Genomic DNA, 18367 nt, shown 5'->3' with positions numbered 1-18367 from the left:
GTCAACCACCCCCCAAATAACAGTTTTCCCACCAGAGAGAGGCAAATCCATGATGAAATCCATGGACAGATGAGTCCACAGTCTTTCTGGAATTGCAATAGAGCCAATTCCCCGGCCACACATTAGCAGGTGCAAAAACTTCCCAAGTGGAAACAAAATCTTATACATGGCCACCATGTATGTGATCCCAGGATGACCACTCAAGACGGAATTATGAAACTCCTGCAACAGACGCAATCTTAGGTACACAGGTACAAATAATTTGGACCCTGGAGTAGCAGAAGGAGCCAATGACTGGACTTTACAAATCTCCGTTTCCAACTCTGAGAATATCATAGAAACTACAATACCCTGAGGAACAATAGAGGATAGAGGTTCTGGAGGAGAAACTGAATCAAGACTGCATGATAATGTATCAGTCTTCACAATCTTGGACCCCGGCCGGAACGTGATAGAGAAATTGAACCGGTTAGCTGATTCAATGTAAGCTAAATTCTTATGATCAGTGACCACAGTGACTTGATGAACTGCTCCCTACAAAAAACATCTCCATTCCTCAATAGCTAACTTAACGGCGAGTAACTCACGGTTCCCAATATCATAGTTTGTTTCGTTCACATAGTTTTTCATGGTGGTATGTTCAGGCCCAGACAAATGGTAAAGGCGAGCTTTAGGTAATTTGGCATTAGGGACCAGATTTATCGCACATACAGTAGGTACCATGTCTGCCTCTTTTTCCTAAAACACATCTCCAAAGTCTTTCAGGTACCCCGGCAGACCCTCCAGACGAGCAGAGCATATTTGTACCAACTTAAACATTTCTTATGAAAATTAGGGCTTCACTTAATTTTCTTCTGACACCAATCAATAACAGGATTGTGAATAAGGAGCCATGGAAGTCCCAGTACCAACCCAGCATTCAAATTATCCAAAATAAAACAGAAGATGGATTTAGAGTAAAGTGCTCCCACTTGGTACGTGAAAGAGTTCCCCCTTTGTCCCAATTCTGAAGTAACGGTGTCTTGTCAATGGCAAAAATTTGAATGGGTCTGTCCAAACTAACTGTCCCTAATCCTAATTCCAAAACCAGCCCAGAATCAATAAAATTAGCGGCAGACCCTCAGTCAGTCAATGAAAGCAAATGCTGATAACATCTGATTCTTGAAGGATAGCAGTACTTTTTCAGAGGAGATAAAAAGGTACCTGGAAGTCTGGGTGACCTCCTCATCAATCACCCATACCTATGCATTTCCCGACGATTTGCTTGCTTGAGGACGAGCTGGGCAGTTCTTTAGCAAATGTGCAGCGACACCACAGTAGAGAGAGTCCTAGATGGTGCCAACATTTCCTTTCCACAGCAGAACTGGTGGCTCCACCCTCCATCGGCTTCACCTCAGGTAAATGGACATGCTGGGGGGGGGGAATATAAAAAGCACCCTGCTTCTCACAAATTCTGCAGTCCATTGATATGGCATGGGTCATGGCCTCCACCAAAGAACAAGAGGGAGCATGAAGAGCCTGTGTCAAATTCATGACCTTAGCCTCCGTGACCTGGATTCTGTCAGGTTCATCATAAATTACACCTAAAATGTCAAAGAAGGCGTTGAAAGAAACCCGTTCGTGGGCTTGGGGGGAGAGAAGAAAACACCCAAGTCTGAGGGGCTTTTTGCAAGAGGGACATAATTATTCCTATCTACTGGGACTCATCCCCTGAAGACTGAGGTCACAGAGTAAAAATAACTTAAAGATCCCCCTGAAAACCCTAAACTGTTTTTTCTTTCAAGAATTTTTTTCAGGAAGGGCCACAAAAAGGTTTGGGAGAGACCAACTGCACGTCTGAGGGTACATACTGTACATCACAGTCACAGCCGGCAGCGGAGAGGTAAAGGAAGTTTTCAAACTAGATACCGGACTCTGCAACTGCAACGATTCAAGATTCCAGTATTCTTTAGCCAGATCCTGAATCATTTGTGTCAGATTCGTCAACTGATCACAAAACATGTGAACTGGATCCATACTGGCAAAAAAGAAAAAATGTAATAGCCAGTTGTAATGTGACGCTGAGTCACTTCTCAAGGACAAGCTGTGAGGTGGGGAAGTCAAGGTGTCTGAGGTCGAATGCCAGGAAAGTACGTCAAAGACAAATAGTCAAACGCAAAGTCCGGGGTCAGGCAACGAAGGTCAGAGTACATCAAAGACAAAAGAGGTGATACGAGAGAGTAGTCAAAAAGGCAAATCTGCGGTCTGGCAACAAAGATCAGAATATCAGAGCACAGAGCAACACACGACTGAGCAAGGTTACGCCTGACAATGGTCTGTCCATTGCCAGCCAGCTAAATAGCCAAGTAATCACCATGAACGGGTGACACTTGGAGGAAATTCCACAGGCCCGGCCATATTGGGCAGCTGAGCCGTCACTCCCAATAATGACAGCCTAGCATGCCCCTAATTCTATAGGGCAACTGAGCTGTCACTCACAGCATCCATGGACACCATGAGAGGTGGAATTGTGACATGTACCTTGTTGATGATGCAGAAGAGTGGGGTTGCTGAAGTGCAGAACAGGGATTATTACTGTGGGAAGAAAAGCTTGTGCAGAGACCAATGAGACGAGGACAGGTGAGAGACTGTGGATAAGCTGTACACGAAGACAGTGTCAGACTGGGGTGCCTGGGGCATATAGGTAGAATTGACTCTAAGGGTTCAATCTACAGCTACACCTGATAGGCGTTATCCTTGTTAGAGTGGAGTGTTGACTATAAGATGGCTCCTGCACATCTACTGTGCCCACACTGGGATGTACAAGTACGGTGGATTGCATTAAAGTGGTTCAATGGTAAAAACAAGTTATTACCACTCCACTGGATTGGAAGAACGGGAAACTTTTATCCAGGATGAAGAGCAGCACTTGGCAGTCACACAAGGAATGAATGGAGCAGCAGTCGAGCAATCTAAGGGGGATGAAAGTTCATTGCTCTGTGAATCGATATAAGTCCCAATAGTAGGACCCTCGCCAATCAATAAGTTAGCATCTATCTTGTAGATAGGTGATAACTTTATTTCACTGGAGAACCATCTTTACTATATCTCTGCCATAATGGTATGTCACAGGACAGAGAGGGCTTAAACTTTCAAGTATTTAATCTTTAATGTAAATAATGTTATTGACAGCAGAGAGAACAAATTATCACTATACCCGGCACAATTCATTATAGCACGACCAATATACCAGTAATACATACAGGAGACAACTAGTGCCACCCCATGACCAGATCACATATTAGCACCAGATAGTAATGGCACTATACTGAATATTAACAAAAACCATAGTACTAATAATATTATCACCAGTGACAGTTCTACACAGGAGATCTGTAGATAATATATAGTGTAGTGGCAGAGTATAGGTAAATTCAATGACTTACCAGTGATGTCTCCAATTGAAGTAATTTATTTTCGCTTTTCGTCTTTAGACAGCACAGATCGCTATGGCTTTTTCAAGTAAGGACTTGTGTCAGCAGAATGTAATACATGACATCTATGGCTAATGGTTCTACAGCATCCCACCACTCCCACCTCCTCCCCCACTTATGCACTGCAGAGGAAGAAGAAAAGTTCTATAGTGCCATCGTGGTGCCCTGCACAGTAACAATACCTCCCTTTTGTTTTCCACACAATATTTCCCAAAAATAAATATATTACAATAGAGAAATGTCTCTCTCTATGGTCCTCATACAATATTAATGCACATGTTTTCTTTTGTGACCTCCGTAAAATAGTAAAGTACCCCATTGTACCCACATACAGTAGTAATGTCTTTGTGCTGAAATACAGAAATACATTAGTTATGTGCCCATACTCAATTGCACCCATTAAGTAGTCATGTACACCTTTTCTGACCCCTTAAAAGTTATAACGTCCACCTTTTCGGTTTCGATACAGTGGAAATGTCAACAATTTTGGCCCCAAAAATTAATAATGTATTAGGCCTCGAGGGGGTATTGTCAGTTTATGGAATCACAATGAGGAATATTAAATAAATTCCACCTTGTGTCCCCATGCAGTAATATCACCCTTTTTTCACCCCATACAGTAATATTGACCACCATATAGTATAATGTTCCTCATTCTAACCCTAATATAATAATATATCGCCCATTCCTGCCCAAATATAGTAATTATATCCCGCATTCTGGTTCCTACACAGTATAATGTCCCCCATTCTGGCCCTAATATAATAATAATAATGTCCCCGATACACTATACTTTCTACCTCGATGGCCCCCATAAAGTAGGATATCCCATCTTGGTCCCGATACAGTGTAATGTTCCCCTCTGTGGCCCCTATACAGTATAATGACTCCCATAAAGTGTAATGTCTACCATAAAGTATAATGTCTCCCTCTGTGGCTCCCATACAGTATAATGTCCCCCACTTTGGTCCGCGTACAGTACTAATGTCCAACATTCTGGTTACCATACAATCTAATGCCCCCTTCCCCCCTCCCCCCAGTTTCCCCTTTATAGCATAACATTCCCCTTTCTGGTGCTCTTTACATGCCGATCAACCTCTTCCCGACAAGACCAGTTTCCATCTTTGGGCTTTGTTTTTTTTTCTCCACTTTGTCCAAGAGCTGTAACTTTTTTATTTTTCTCTCCACATGAGGTCATGTTTTTTGCAGGACGACTTGTACTTTTGAATTTCAATTCATTTTACCACATTGTGTACTGGAAAATGGGAAAAAAATTCAAAGCGCGGTGAAATTGAGAAAAAAAACTTGCAATTCTGACATTATTTTTTGGAAACTGCTTTTACAGCCTACCTTATGTGGTAAGAATGACCTGGATCAGTACGATTATGGCGATACCAAACTTGACTTGTTATTTATATTATTTTTTTGTTGAAATAAAAAATCAGAAATGTGTAAAATAAAAAAATTATTTTGATTGTGTTGCCATCTTTCGGTCCCTGGAAGTGCGTGAAGTCTTAATTTTTTGGGGGGTGAGACGTTTTTATTGCTACCATTTTGGGATATGCCATTTTGATCGCTTCTTACTGCATTTTTTTTGCGGTATTGCTGTGACCAAAAATAATGCAATATTGGCATTTTTAATTTTTTTCTGTTTAACCCTTTTATGACTTTGGACGTATAGGTACGTCCAAGGTTGCCTACCCCTGTTTGATGCGGGCTCTGGCTATGAGCCAGCACCTTTTCGGGCACATGACAGCTGATCTGATCAGCTGACATGTGCTCCTAACAGCCATTGTTGGAATCGCGATCCACTCGCGGCTGTTAACATGTTGAATGCCACTGTCAAACTCCAACAGCGGCAATCGACATGGCAACGCATGACGCGCATCATAAGACCCGCCCATCAGCGTGCCCGTGACATGATCGCGGGTCGCCGATGAGTTGGCATGCCAGGGTCTGCAGGAGACCCCTGTGGTTGTTATAGTCGATCTGCTATGAGCGCCGTCCAGTGGCCGACGTTCATAGCAGGTGAGCATTTCTGCTACACATAGCAAGGCTGAAGCCCTGCTATGTGTAACAACAGCGATCAGAAGATCGCAGCGTCTAGTCTCCCATGGAGAATGTGAAAAGTAAAAAAACAGTGTTTTTAAAAAATTTTACAAAAAAAAAAGTTCAAATCACCCTTCTTTCGCCCCATTCAAAATAAAAAAATTAAAAACCAATCAAAAATACACGCTTGGTATCGCCGAATTCAGAATTGCAGGATCAATATAAAAAAATAGTTAATCTGGTAAACAGCGTAACGAGAAAAAAAACAGAACGCCAGAGAATTACTTTTTTTGGCATAAAAATGCAATAACGGGCGATCAAAACATCGTATCTACACCAAAATGGTATCAATAAAAACGTCAGCCATCGCGCAAAAAATAAGCCCTCACCCAGCCCCAGATCACGAAAAATGGCGCAATTCTTTTTTTTTTTACCACTTAAATAAAAAAGAACCTTTACATGTTTGGTATCTACGAAATCATAAGGATATGGAGAATCATAATGGCAGGTCAGTTTTTGCATTTAGTGAACATGGTAAAAAAAAAAAAATTGTGGAATTGCACTTTTTTGCAATTTCACCGCACTTGGAATTTTTTTCCCGTTTTACAGTACACAATAGGGTAAAACCAATGGTGACGGTTAAAAGTACAACTCGTCCTGCAAAAAAGAAGCCCTCACATGGCCATATTGACGGAAAAGTAAAAAAGTTATGGCTCTGGGAAGAAGGGGAGCAAAAAATGAAAGCCCAAAAACCCACGGTGGTAAAGGGGTTAATGTGGTTACCAGTTGGGTTAATTATTTTTATATTTTGCTAGATCGGAATTTTCTGGATGAGAAAATACCACATGTGTATTTTTTATCTTTAATTTTTTTTTTTTTTTTTTTTTTTTTTTTTACTATTTGCTCTATTTATTATTCCCCTTTGTGGACTTGAACCTGCGATCGACTGATTGCGTGTGCTATATACAGCAATTCCACAGTATTGCTGCATATATTAAAATCAAGGTCTCCTTTGAAGCCCATTCACAGGCTGGGTTTCAAAGCCGCTCTGCGATGACAGGCACCTAGTTCTTCGACACACCCTCAGGTGTCATAGTAAGCCATAAGCGCCCTACGATCGCGTCATGGGGGTGCTGATGGGTGTATGCAACGACGCTCCCCAATGCTGGTGCACTGTTAATGCCGCAGCTGTTAGAGGCAGGTGCTGGCTGTGAGTCACAGCCATTATCTACCGGGGTTGAATAGTAAAAAGATTTATCTCACCTGTCCCTTCTCCGACAATGAGCAGCTGCTTCTACCTTCTCCATCGTCCGATGCAAGTGGCGCAATGCTGTGGCATCATTGCACCGCTTGCGATGGCCTGACATCATCTGCTGCTGCTGGCCTCTAACAGGCCACTGGAATGAACAGGTATTGTGGCGTGGGAAGCCAGTGACACTCTGCTCTGGAATAGTTTTCAACTGGAAGTGTTTTTGTCAAATGCACATCCAGCTGAAAACAGAGTTGGCCACCATTGAGCCCTTCAGCACGCCATGACCAATCGCATCCCCTGCAAATGCGATCATTAAGCCCCAGCTCAGGATGGGGTTCTGTATAGCGGAAATGACTGAGGTACTGCATAATAGGATATTTAATCTATGTAGGGAACTATTGTTAAGAGAACATTCAGGGAACATTATTACTTTTCAGGAGAACTTGAGGAATAATGTAATTTTTAAGTGGGCAATTAAAGGGCATTATTACTTTATGGGAGCAATCAGGGTATTAGAACCATGAGAGACCCTAATTGAGGATGTACTTACGTCCTACATTGGGAAAGGGTAATTACTGCAAACTGAGATCTATAATGGAACAGTGTAATGGCTGACAAGCTACTTATTTCCATCTCTGCTATCAACACATTGACAATCCAGTTTTGATCTGATTGACTCATGTCTGACAATATAGTTTTTAGGTATACAGGTGATATAAAAGTCTACATGCCCGTGTTAAAATGCCAGATTTTTGTAAAAAAAAAAAAAAAAGTTTAATGTTGCTGTAGGCCTCTTCGCAGCCTCCTGGACCAATTTTCTTCTAGTCTTTTCATCAATTTTTTGTCCGTCCAGTTCTAGGTAATGTCACTATTGTGCCAAAGTTAAGCCACTTCTTGATGACCATCTTCACAGTGTTACATGGTATATCTAATGCATTGGAAAAAATGTTACCCTTCTCCTGACTGATTACTTTCAACAATGAGATCCCTTTGCTGTGTTGTAAGCAGTTTACGGACCATGGCCTTTGCTGTAAATGCATCTAAGAAAATGTCAGGAAAAGGGGTTAATTAGTAGTACTGTAAATGATGGCAGTTTTGTACTGACTGCTATTCATAATAAACTTAAATGTGATTGGCTAATTCTGAACACAATCACATCCCCAATTATAAGAGGGTGCTCACACTTATGCAACCACATTATTTTAGTATTGTTATTTTTATTTTAACTCTTAAAATTATTTCAGTTTATTTCTCAATGGATTTGTACAAATTATGGGTGACATTAAAGGTAAAACAAGTCTTGAAATTATTATTTTTTTTACATAAAACCTGGCAATTTAACAGGGGTGTGTAGACTTTTTATCCTCTATAAACTGCCCAACAACCACAGGCTATTGAAATAAATTATCAGGCAACTTATCCCTAGCAACCAGTCTGACTCAAATCTTCGGGTTGGTGTGGTTTTAGTAATGTTCATTTTCTAGAGATTTTTTTTAAAACTGTCTAGTGAGGTGCAAAAGTAGTCTGAAAAACCTAAAAATATCTGATGCAAGGTATACAGTAAATATCAGTTTACAACAAAAACTGAGCCAGAATTCTTTGGAATCTCCCATCTCTTTTGAAGCTTTGACCAGATCTAACAAAAGGTCAGATGTTTCATGTGCCACCCAGCTCTTACAGATAACGTGTGCTGGAATGTGATTACTATTTTAATTCAGATATCCAGGTCTAGGAACAAACCTTTAATTTCTAAATCTGTGTCCCAGTCTTCAGGTCTAGTATCTTCAGCTTTGCTAGTGTCTTCTTGGAGTTTAGCTGGTACTGTCTGTTCTTGGTCTTCTTCTGTGGGTATATCCTTATTAGTTTCCTGCTTCACATCTTCTTCAGTCATGAACCTTGCTCTCTCTGATCTTGGTACAATCTAAAAAAGACCCAATAGTTCTGGTTTATAACATGAAAGGAGTGTATAGTACAGCAATGGCCACGGCTGATGAGCCCTGCTCAATCCCAGCGGATAGGACAGTGCTGCTACCAAACAGGTTAATGGAACATCTCATGTGCATGGCACTCATCCTTACCTAGATATGGGAAAGCAGGGACTTTTTACTTTTATATAAACCTGGTTTGTAACAAGCCTGCCAGAAACCTAGTAGCTTTTGAATCTTTTCACTCCTAACTTAGCTATGATATTAAAATGATACCTTTTATTGGATAACTATGTGCACAGAGCCTACGCTGCGGCACAAGGAGGCTATATAATCTTTAAAGAGAACCCGTCACCAGAAAAAACAACATTAACCTGTGTATGTGGGGTTAATCTGCAGGTTAATGGCGTGATTAACCTGCCTGGCGCCCACACTTATCTTAGCACTGCTGGGGGGGGGGGGGGGGGGGGACTTTATTACCCTTGCAGCGTTCCGGTTTCAGTCACGGGGGCGGCGCGGGTTGAGTCACCGCTCTGAGTATACAGAACGACTGCTGTAACTGCACCCCCCAGCACTGACTGCCAGCCGGCCCCAAAGCTGAGCCAGTGCTGCTGCTCTCTATACACAAAGCGCTGACTGAAATCCGAACACTGTCGGGGGGAATAAAGTTCATTTTCTCCTCGCAGTGTTCAGGTAAGTGCAGGTGCTGGGCAGGTTAGTAACGCCATTAACCTGCAGATTAGCCCCATACCTACAGGTTAATAGTGTTTTCCTGGTGACAGGTTCCCATTAATATCATGCAATAATATGGTGAAAGATCATCTCAGCAGTTTGTTATTTGTTTTTGTTTTATGGTGTTCAGTTTGCCGCAAAAATGGACTGGCAACATTACTGTCCAAGTCAGTACGAACACAGCAATGCAAAAAAACAAAAAACAAACAAAAAATCCCCGAGAACTTTCTCTGAAAAACTTTACAATTTTCAGAATTTTACTTTCATGTGCCTGCTCATTGACCTGGGTAAGGACTTGTTTTTCACATAGCTAGCAATCGTTTTAGCACATTTTTTTTCCGTTGTACTCAGACATCAGGTGCACGGAACAGCCGGCAGTGCTCCGGGAAATAGTCAGGAAAAAGCAAGGAGAGATCCAGCATCCAGAAGTCTTCTTTAAAATCAATAATCCTTTATTGAAAAAATATTTTTAAAAAAAACATATGCACAAAAAGTCACAAACCCCATGATGGGATATGATATACCGACGCGTTTCAGACCTTATGGTCCTTAATCATTGTATATGCTGGATCTCTCCTTGCTTTTTCCTGATTTTCATAGATTGGACTTTTTACGGACTCTGATACCAAATATGCTTATTCTTTACTTCAATTTTTAAACTGGAAAAAGGGAGGGTGATTTACCCTTTTATTTTTTATAAACTTTTTCTTTTTGATCGCTTGTACTATATAATAAATTACCGATCTCCCATGAAATCCAGCCATGGACTAGGAGCACCAATATGGCAGCATTAAGGGCCTTACCATGGCAACCCATTGAACATACAAACATACATATGGCGAGGTTTCATCGTGTATTATGACAGATCTTCAGCTCTATATACCGTCTTCTATACACATATAAATAACTTACTTTATTGCTGACGCTTCCTCGGCTCAGGTGTGACAGAGGTCTGCTGGGTGGTCTGCTGGGAATTCCTCCTAAAGAATGGCTGACTTCTTCCTCTTCGGCATCCTTTGCTTCTTCCACAGAAGGAAGCATTGGACTCATGTCCTTAGAAAACCTCTTGCCTAGCACCATGTTACTACAAGCACTGGTTTATAAGTCACAATATTAGTCTTATTATTATGCCTTTAAATGTTTATCCAAAAAGGATTAAATCTTGACTCCTTGACATATTTCCCCAAAAATAAGAATGTGCAGCTAAATGCTGAATAAAACGTCTGGCAGGCAGGGTCTGCTCAGATTTCTGTTGACTGTCACTATACATAAACTTGCTAGGTTACTTTTTTTCAGGCTGACAATCCCGATGACCAATTAGAGCAGGAGAATAGAGGACTCAGCCAATCAGAGGTTACAGGCGGGACTGCTAGACTCTGGCTTTGTTGTACTGTTACCATAGAGATGGTGATTGCTGAGCAGTGCTTGATCCACAGCTTCTCACACTGAACAGCTTCTCTCTGCTTTCCTCATCCACAACAGCACAATATACAGAAAACATAAATAATCACTATAAGTCATGATCATATGCGGCATATTTGTTTGCAGATTTATCCACACTGAAAATCAGCTTCAAAATCCTCATCCTATGCTTGAAAATGTAATATAGAAAACTGCTATCGCTGAGGAGGTGAAAGTCTTAAATCAGTAAAATTGCAGAGTGATTATAAAAACATGCAACTGATTTACTTTTTATTAAAAATCTTCTTTGTTCTCAAAAAGGGAGCGATTTTTAATTTTATAGTTTACTGCTCATTGCCCAGGTACCAGCCACCTCTGCAAATTTATAAGCAGTGGTCAGGAGCTTGCACTTAAAAGCACTTTGCTGTACAGCTTATAATCATCGTTCTGAAACAGGCCAGAATGCTGACCTGGCTACCTTTAGTGCCCCATGCACTAAAGGTACGTGATGATGCTGCGGCTTACACCATAGGATATCACACAGTTCAGACCAGCAGCACGATGATGCCACTAGAGCAGGGAATGTCAAACTCAAACAGTGGGCCAAAATGAAAAACTTGGATAAAGTCGTGGGCCAACCAGTATACAGTATAATGGGCCCCCCTAGTCCTCCATACAGTATAATGGGCCCCCCACAGTCCTCCATACAGTATAATGGGCCCCACATAGTCCTCCATACAGTATAATGGGCCCCACACAGTCCTCCATACAGTATAATGGGCCCACACAGTCCTTCATACAGTATAATGGGCCCAACACAGTCCTCCATACAGTATAATTGGCCCCACACAGTCCTCCATACAGTAAAATTGGCCCCACACAGTCCTCCATACAGTATAATGGGTCCCCCATACAGTATAATGGGCCCCCCACAGTCCTCCATACAGTATAATGGGCCCCCCACACAGTCCTTCATACAGTATAATGGCCCCCACACAGTCCTCCATACAGTATAATGGGCCCCACACAGTCCTCCATACAGTATAATTGGCCCCACACAGTCCTCCATACAGTATAATTGGCCCCACACAGTCCTCCATACAGTATAATTGGCCCCGCACAGTCCTCCATACAGTAAAATGGGCCCCACACAGTCCTCCATACAGTATAATGGGCCCCACACAGTCCTCCAAACAGAATAATGTGACCCACACAGTCCTCCAAACAGAATAATGTGACCCACATAGGGTTGATAGTTCTCGTGTCGCGGACCAAATATACCGTTACCACCCTTCGGGCCACAGTTTGACATGTATGCACTAGACCAAACTGTCAATCATCAGGAGCGCACCGTGTGCTGGAAAGCAGGAAGCCGAGTACTCCTGAGCATAGGACAAATCCTTTAAATCTAATACTCCACCCTGACAATGATTTCACTTGCGCCATTAGAAGTGGTGAAATCCACTTTATAATAAATCTATAGATATATAGCAGATATTGTGTGTGCAGCCCAAAAGTAACTGGATCAGAACCAATTTGTCAAGGGAATTTAGGAAAATTTTTCACTGCATTTCCATAATAGCATCCCCTCTTATTCTTGTAACTAAACACCTAGGCCTGGCAATGGTAACAAGGGGGCATCCTCTACATCTAGAGCAGGGATGTCAAACTCAAACAAAGAGGGTCAAAATGAAAAATATGGACAAAGCTGCGGGCCAACCAGTATACAGTATAATAGTCCCGACATAGTCCTCCATACAGAATAATGGGCCCCACATAGGGGTGGCGGTTTTGGTGTCATAGGCCAAATATAATCATGCTGCAGGCCAGATTTGGCCCACGGGACAGAGTTTGACATGCATGGTTTAATAATGATAATCATAAATGCAGATTCTTTACTGTAATAGCAGTGAGATTATAGAACTCAAAGCCATATGATGTTGTAGTGGTTGATTCACTACAAAAGTGCATATAATATTACAGGCTATGAGCACTAGATTATGTGTTTAGACATTGATCCAGGGAACTAGTCGGATTGCAATATATTGCATTGGGAAGGAATTTTCCTCTAATATGGGGCAATTATCTACCTCATGAGGTTTTTGCCTTCTTCTGGTTCAACATGTTAGGTTATAGGTTGTACTTGATTGACATATGTACCTTAAACCTATGAAACAATGAAACATATTGCTATCCAATGTCAGTTTGTCTTCATCAAACCATCATGGGTCTTTAATAGTATTTGTCTTCTCATGTGGGTCAAAGAGATCTTTTGGGCCCCCTAAGGTCCAGGTGTGACTGCAAAACCTGCACTCACTATAGTTATACCCCAGCTGACAGCCATGGCCATAAAGCGCTCTCCATGGCAGATAACCTAAAGCCTCTTTAAACACTTTAGTATTTAAGCAGTCTAAAAGTAGACATCATAAACACAAAGTACAATGGAATCATTTCTACTTTTTGTCTTAAAAAATAAAAGCAAAATACTGATTAGCTACAAAAGTGTACATACGCCAATTGTGTTTTATGGGTGGCTGCCCCTGCCATTTCCTCTTCTAACGACCTTGCCCACTATGGACAACAGATGCAAATTCAAAAGAGGAGAAGACATGCACCTAAGCAGTGATCACCTAAACAAATCAACGAGAACATATAAGAAGATGAATACAAAATACATCAATTTATTTCAATATCTCTAGACACATGTACAAAATAATGGACATACCAAAAAAGTAGATTAAAACACCATTAAAAATCCAGTGGATAAATCCACTGCTTGAGGACCCCACTACTTTAGAAACCTTTCATTATTGTAATGACAGTAAATGCATAGGTATACGAATAAATAATCCCACACAGGTCATATGGAATGTCTATGGTGGTCAATATTGCACAAACCAAAATGTTCTGAATCAATAGATGCAAAAATACATATAATACAGCAGCAGTTGCCTATATAGATCTATGTCCTGTAGAAAATATGTATATACAACCCCTAGCAAAAATTATGGAATCACCGGGCTCGGAGGATGTTCATTCAGTTGTTTAATGTTGTTGAAAAAAAGCAGATCACAGACATGGCACAAAACTAAAGTAATTTCAAATGGCAACTGTTACGGGTCCGGGTGGTGGAACCACTGAGCCAAGGTGCAAGGAGGGACCCAGAGGGGGGTGACTAAGTATCCACCCGAACCGACCCTGGTCGTACAGCAGCTAACGACACCGTGACCAGGGAGGATCCGGGCTGAGGGACCAGGTGCTACTCTGGGGACGACCTTGTAAGAGAGCAGGTGGCTCCCACGGGTCAGATGGCTGGGACTGACCGGTATGGCGGATGGACACGGCAAGCAGGCGGAAGTCTCTGGTAGCCGACAGGTGGTCACAGTTCGAGAAAGCAGGGCAAGTAGCAGTCTTTAGGTTTACCAGGAAGGTGGTCACAGCAAGTGACGGCAGGGTCTCCAGGCAGGCTGGCAGGAAACAGGCAGGTGCTCCCAGGTGAGCGGGCAGACAGACGAGGCGGGTAACTGACAGGTAACTTGTGGGCGCTCCCAGGTGAGCGGGCTGACGGACACAGCAGGTAACAGGCAGGTAACTGGTGGACGCTCCCAGGTGAGCAGGCAGACAGACGAGACAGGTAACATGCAGGTAACTGGTGGACGCTCCCAGGTGAGCGGTCTGACAGACGAGGCAGGTAACAAGCAGGTAACTGGTGGACGCTCCCAGGTGAGCGGTCTGACAGACGAGGTGGGTAACTGACAGGTAACTGGTGGGCGCTCCCAGGTGAGCGGGCTGACGGACACAGCAGGTAACAGGCAGGTAACTGGTGGACGCTCCCAGGTGAGCAGGTAGACAGACGAGACAGGTAACAGGCAAGTAACTGGTGGACGCTCCCAGGTGAGCGGTCTGGCAGCCAGGGCAGGCGGATGCTCCCAGGTGAGCGGACGGATAGCCAAGGCCGGTAACAGGCAGGTAACAGGTGAGCGCACCAGGTGAGCAGGCTGGCAGGCTCGGCGGGTAACGGGCAGATAACAGGCTGGCAGGCAGGACGAGAAGTCAGGCTAGCAGCGGGACCTGAGGGCTGAAGCACAGATCAGACACAGTGCAAACAACTTTGCTCGGGCACCTCCATTTTGGAGGAGGTGCCTTCAATGTGGGAAGTCCTCTGGCCATTGGCCGGGGACTCTTTAGGAAGACGCGCGCTGTCCCTTTAAGAGGGGGGGGGAGCGCGCGCGCCCTAAGCACTCTGCTGGAGGAAGAACGCGCGCCGGCCACAGCAGGGAACGGAGCGCAGGGAGAAGCCGCGCCAGGAGCCGGGGGGCGAGAGAGACGGTGTCCCTGTCTGACTTGGGGCAGGGACGCCACTGCGCCGACAGAGACAGGAGCGCTGGAGGGGCCCACGTGAGGAGCACGGAGGTGAGAGGGACGGCGTCCCTGCCTGGCAGAGGGCAGGGACGCCGATGCTACTGCAACTTTGGGGCTTTAAGAAACACTAAAATAAATCAAGATTAAAAGTGTGGTACTCAGTAAGGGTAATTTTTTTCAGACCAAGCAGGGGGAAAAAAAATATGGAATCACTCAATTCTGAGAAAAAAATTATGGAATCACCCTGTAAATTTTCATTTCCAAAACTAACACCTGCATCAAATTAGATCTGCTCGTTAGTCTGCATCTAAAAAGGAGTGATCACACCTTGGAGAGCTGTTGCACCAAGTTGACTGACATGAATCATGGCTCCAACAGGAGAGATGTCAATTGAAACAAAGGAGAGGATTATCAAACTCTTAAAAGAAGGTAAATCATCACACAATGTTGGAAAAGATGTTGGTTGTTCACAGTCAGCTGTGTCTAAAATCTGGACCAAATACAAACAACATGGGAAGGTTGTTAAAGGCAAACATACTGGTAGACCAAGGAAGACATCAAAGCGTCAAGACCGGAAACTTAAAGCAATATATCTCCAAAACAGGAAATGCACAACAAAACTAATGAGGAACAAATGGAAGGAAACTGGAGTCAATGTCTGTGACCGAACTGTAAGAAACCCCCTAAAGGAAATGGGATTTACATACAGAAAAGCTAAACAAAAGCTATCATTAACACCTGAACAGAAAAAAACAAGGTTACAAAGCAATCGTGGACTGTGGATGACTGGATGAAAGTCATATTCAGTGATGAATCGCGAATCTGCATTGGGCAAGGTGATGATGCTGGAACTTTTGTTTGGTGCCGTTCCAATGAGATTTATAAAGATGACTGCATGAAGAGAACATGCAAATTTCCACAGTCATTGATGATATGGGGCTGCATGTCAGGTAAAGGCACTGGGGAGACGGCTGTCATTACATCTTCAATAAATGCCCAAGTTTACATTGATATTTTGGACAGTTTTCTTATCCCATCAATTGAAAGGATATTTGGGGATGATGACATCATTTTTCAAGATGATAATACATCCTGCCATAGAGCAAAAACTGTGAAAACATTCCTTGAAAGAAGACACATAAGGTCAATGTCATGGCCTGCAAATAGTCCGGATCTCAATCTAATTGAAAATCTTTGGTGGAAGTTGAAGAAAATGGTCCATGACAAAGCTCCAACCTGCAAAGCTGATGTGGCAACAGCAATCAGAGAAAGTTGGAGCCAGATTGATGAAGAGTACTGTTTGTCACTCATTAAGTCCATGACACAGAGACTGCAAGCTGTTATTAAAGCCAGAGGTGGTGCAACAAAATACTAGTGATGTATTGGAGTGTTCTTTTGTGTGTTTGTTTTTCAAGATTCCGTAATTTTTTCCTCAGAATTGAGTGATTCCATAATTTTTTCCGTCTGCGTGGTCTGAAAAAAATTACCCTTACTAAGTACCACATTTTTTATCTTGATTTCTTTTAGTGTTTCTTAAAGCCATAAAGTTGCCATTTGAAATTACTTTAGTTTTGTGCCATGTCTATGATCTGCTTTTTTTCAACAACATTAAACAACTGAATGAACATCCTCCGAGCCCGGTGATTCCATAATTTTTGCCAGGGGTTGTATATATACAAGGTGATAGGTCAATTTATCGATATGGTATTCCCAACTCATATGACCTTAATTATTTAAAATGAACGCTTTCACCTCAAACAAGAGATGACAACTCCATTGAATTCATCCAGTTTGGGCAAACACTGCTGCCCCAACAAAATAAAGACCAAACTTGCAATAAGACCAGCAAATCCTAAATAAAATCAGCCTGTTGGTAGAAAGGTGTAGATGGGACCTCAGTGCCCAACGCGTGTCGCCACACTCGGTGGCTTCATCAGAGGCATTTAAGGTACATATCCCCGTGTCACTATATACACGGCTCAAAAAAATAAAGGGAACACTCAAATAACACATCCTAGATCTGAATGAATGAAATATTCTCATTGAATACTTTGTTCTGTACAAAGTTGAATGTGCTGACAACAAAATCACACAAAAATCATCAATGGAAATCAAATTTATTAACCAAGGGAGACCTGGATTTGGAGTCGCCCCCAAAATTAAAGTGGAAAAACACACTACAGGCTGATCCAACTTTGATGTAATGTCCTTAAAACAAGTCAAAATGAGGCTCAGTATTGTGTGTGGCCTCCATGTGCCTGTATGACCTCCCTACAATGCCTGGGCATGCTCTTGATGAGGTTGCGGATGGTCTCCTGTGGGATCTCCTCCCAGACCTGGACTAAAGCATCCGCCAACTCCTGGACAGTCTGGGGTGCAACTTGACGTTGGTGTATGGAGCGAGACATGATGTCCCAGATGTGCTCACTCGGATTCAGGTCTGGGGAACAGGCGGGCCAGTCCATAGCTTCAATGCCTTTATCTTGCAGGAACTGCTGACACACTCCAACCACATGAGGTCTGGCATTGTCCTGCATTAGGAGGAACCCAGGGCCAACCGCACCAGCATATGGTCTCACAAGGGGTCTGAGCATCTCACCTCGGTACCTAATGGCAATCAGACTACCTCTGGCGAGCACATGGAGGGCTACCCCACACCATTACTGACCCACTGCCAAACTGGTCATGCTGAAGGGTGTTGCAGGCAGCAGATCGCTCTCCACGGCGTCTCCATACTCTGTCACGTCTGTCACATGTGCTCAGTGTGAACCTGCTTTCATCTGTGGAGAGCACAGGGCGCCAGTGGTGACTTTGCCAATCCTGGTGTTCTGTGGCAAATGCTAAGCGTCCTGCACGGTGTTGGGCTGTAAGCACAATCCCCATCTGTGGACATCGGGCCCTCATACCACCCTCATGGAGTAAGTTTCTAACCGTTTGTGCAGGCACATGCACATTTATGGCCTGCTGGAGATCATTTTGCAGGGCTCTGGCAGTGCTTCTCCTGTTCCTCCTTGCACAAAGGCGGAGGTAGGGGTCCTGCTGCTGGGCTGTTGCCCTCCTACGGTCCCCTCCACGTCTCCTGGTAAAGCCTCTGGACACTACGCTGACAAACACAGCAAACCTTCTTACCCCAGCTCGCATTGATGTGCCTACCTGAGCAACTTCTGTGGGTT

General features: G+C 43.2%; 1 protein-coding gene across 6 annotated transcripts in view; it reads right to left on the bottom strand.

Moving 5' to 3' along the window:
• LRRC74B (leucine rich repeat containing 74B) overlaps positions 1-10733 on the bottom strand; it is a 137194-nt gene extending 126461 nt beyond the window's left edge. For all 6 annotated transcript variants that reach the window (XM_073673247.1, XM_073673260.1, XM_073673267.1 and 3 more), the window contains exons 1-2: positions 10344-10733; positions 8515-8695 (exon numbers count right to left, since the gene is read on the bottom strand). In XM_073673247.1, coding sequence (XP_073529348.1) covers positions 8515-8695; positions 10344-10511 — 349 coding nt within the window. In that variant the 5' untranslated portion in view covers positions 10512-10733. The remainder of the gene's footprint in view (positions 1-8514; positions 8696-10343) is intronic.
• Positions 10734-18367: the final 7634 nt, after the last annotated feature.

Source organism: Phyllobates terribilis, unplaced genomic scaffold (assembly GCF_046119375.1).
Source record: "Phyllobates terribilis strain yellow unplaced genomic scaffold, ASM4611937v1 Scaffold_1__5_contigs__length_1240528914, whole genome shotgun sequence".
NCBI classification, from domain to species: domain Eukaryota; kingdom Metazoa; phylum Chordata; class Amphibia; order Anura; family Dendrobatidae; genus Phyllobates; species Phyllobates terribilis.
The sequence above is the reverse complement of the archived record's forward strand: the minus strand, read 5'-3'. Positions and strand labels throughout refer to the sequence as shown.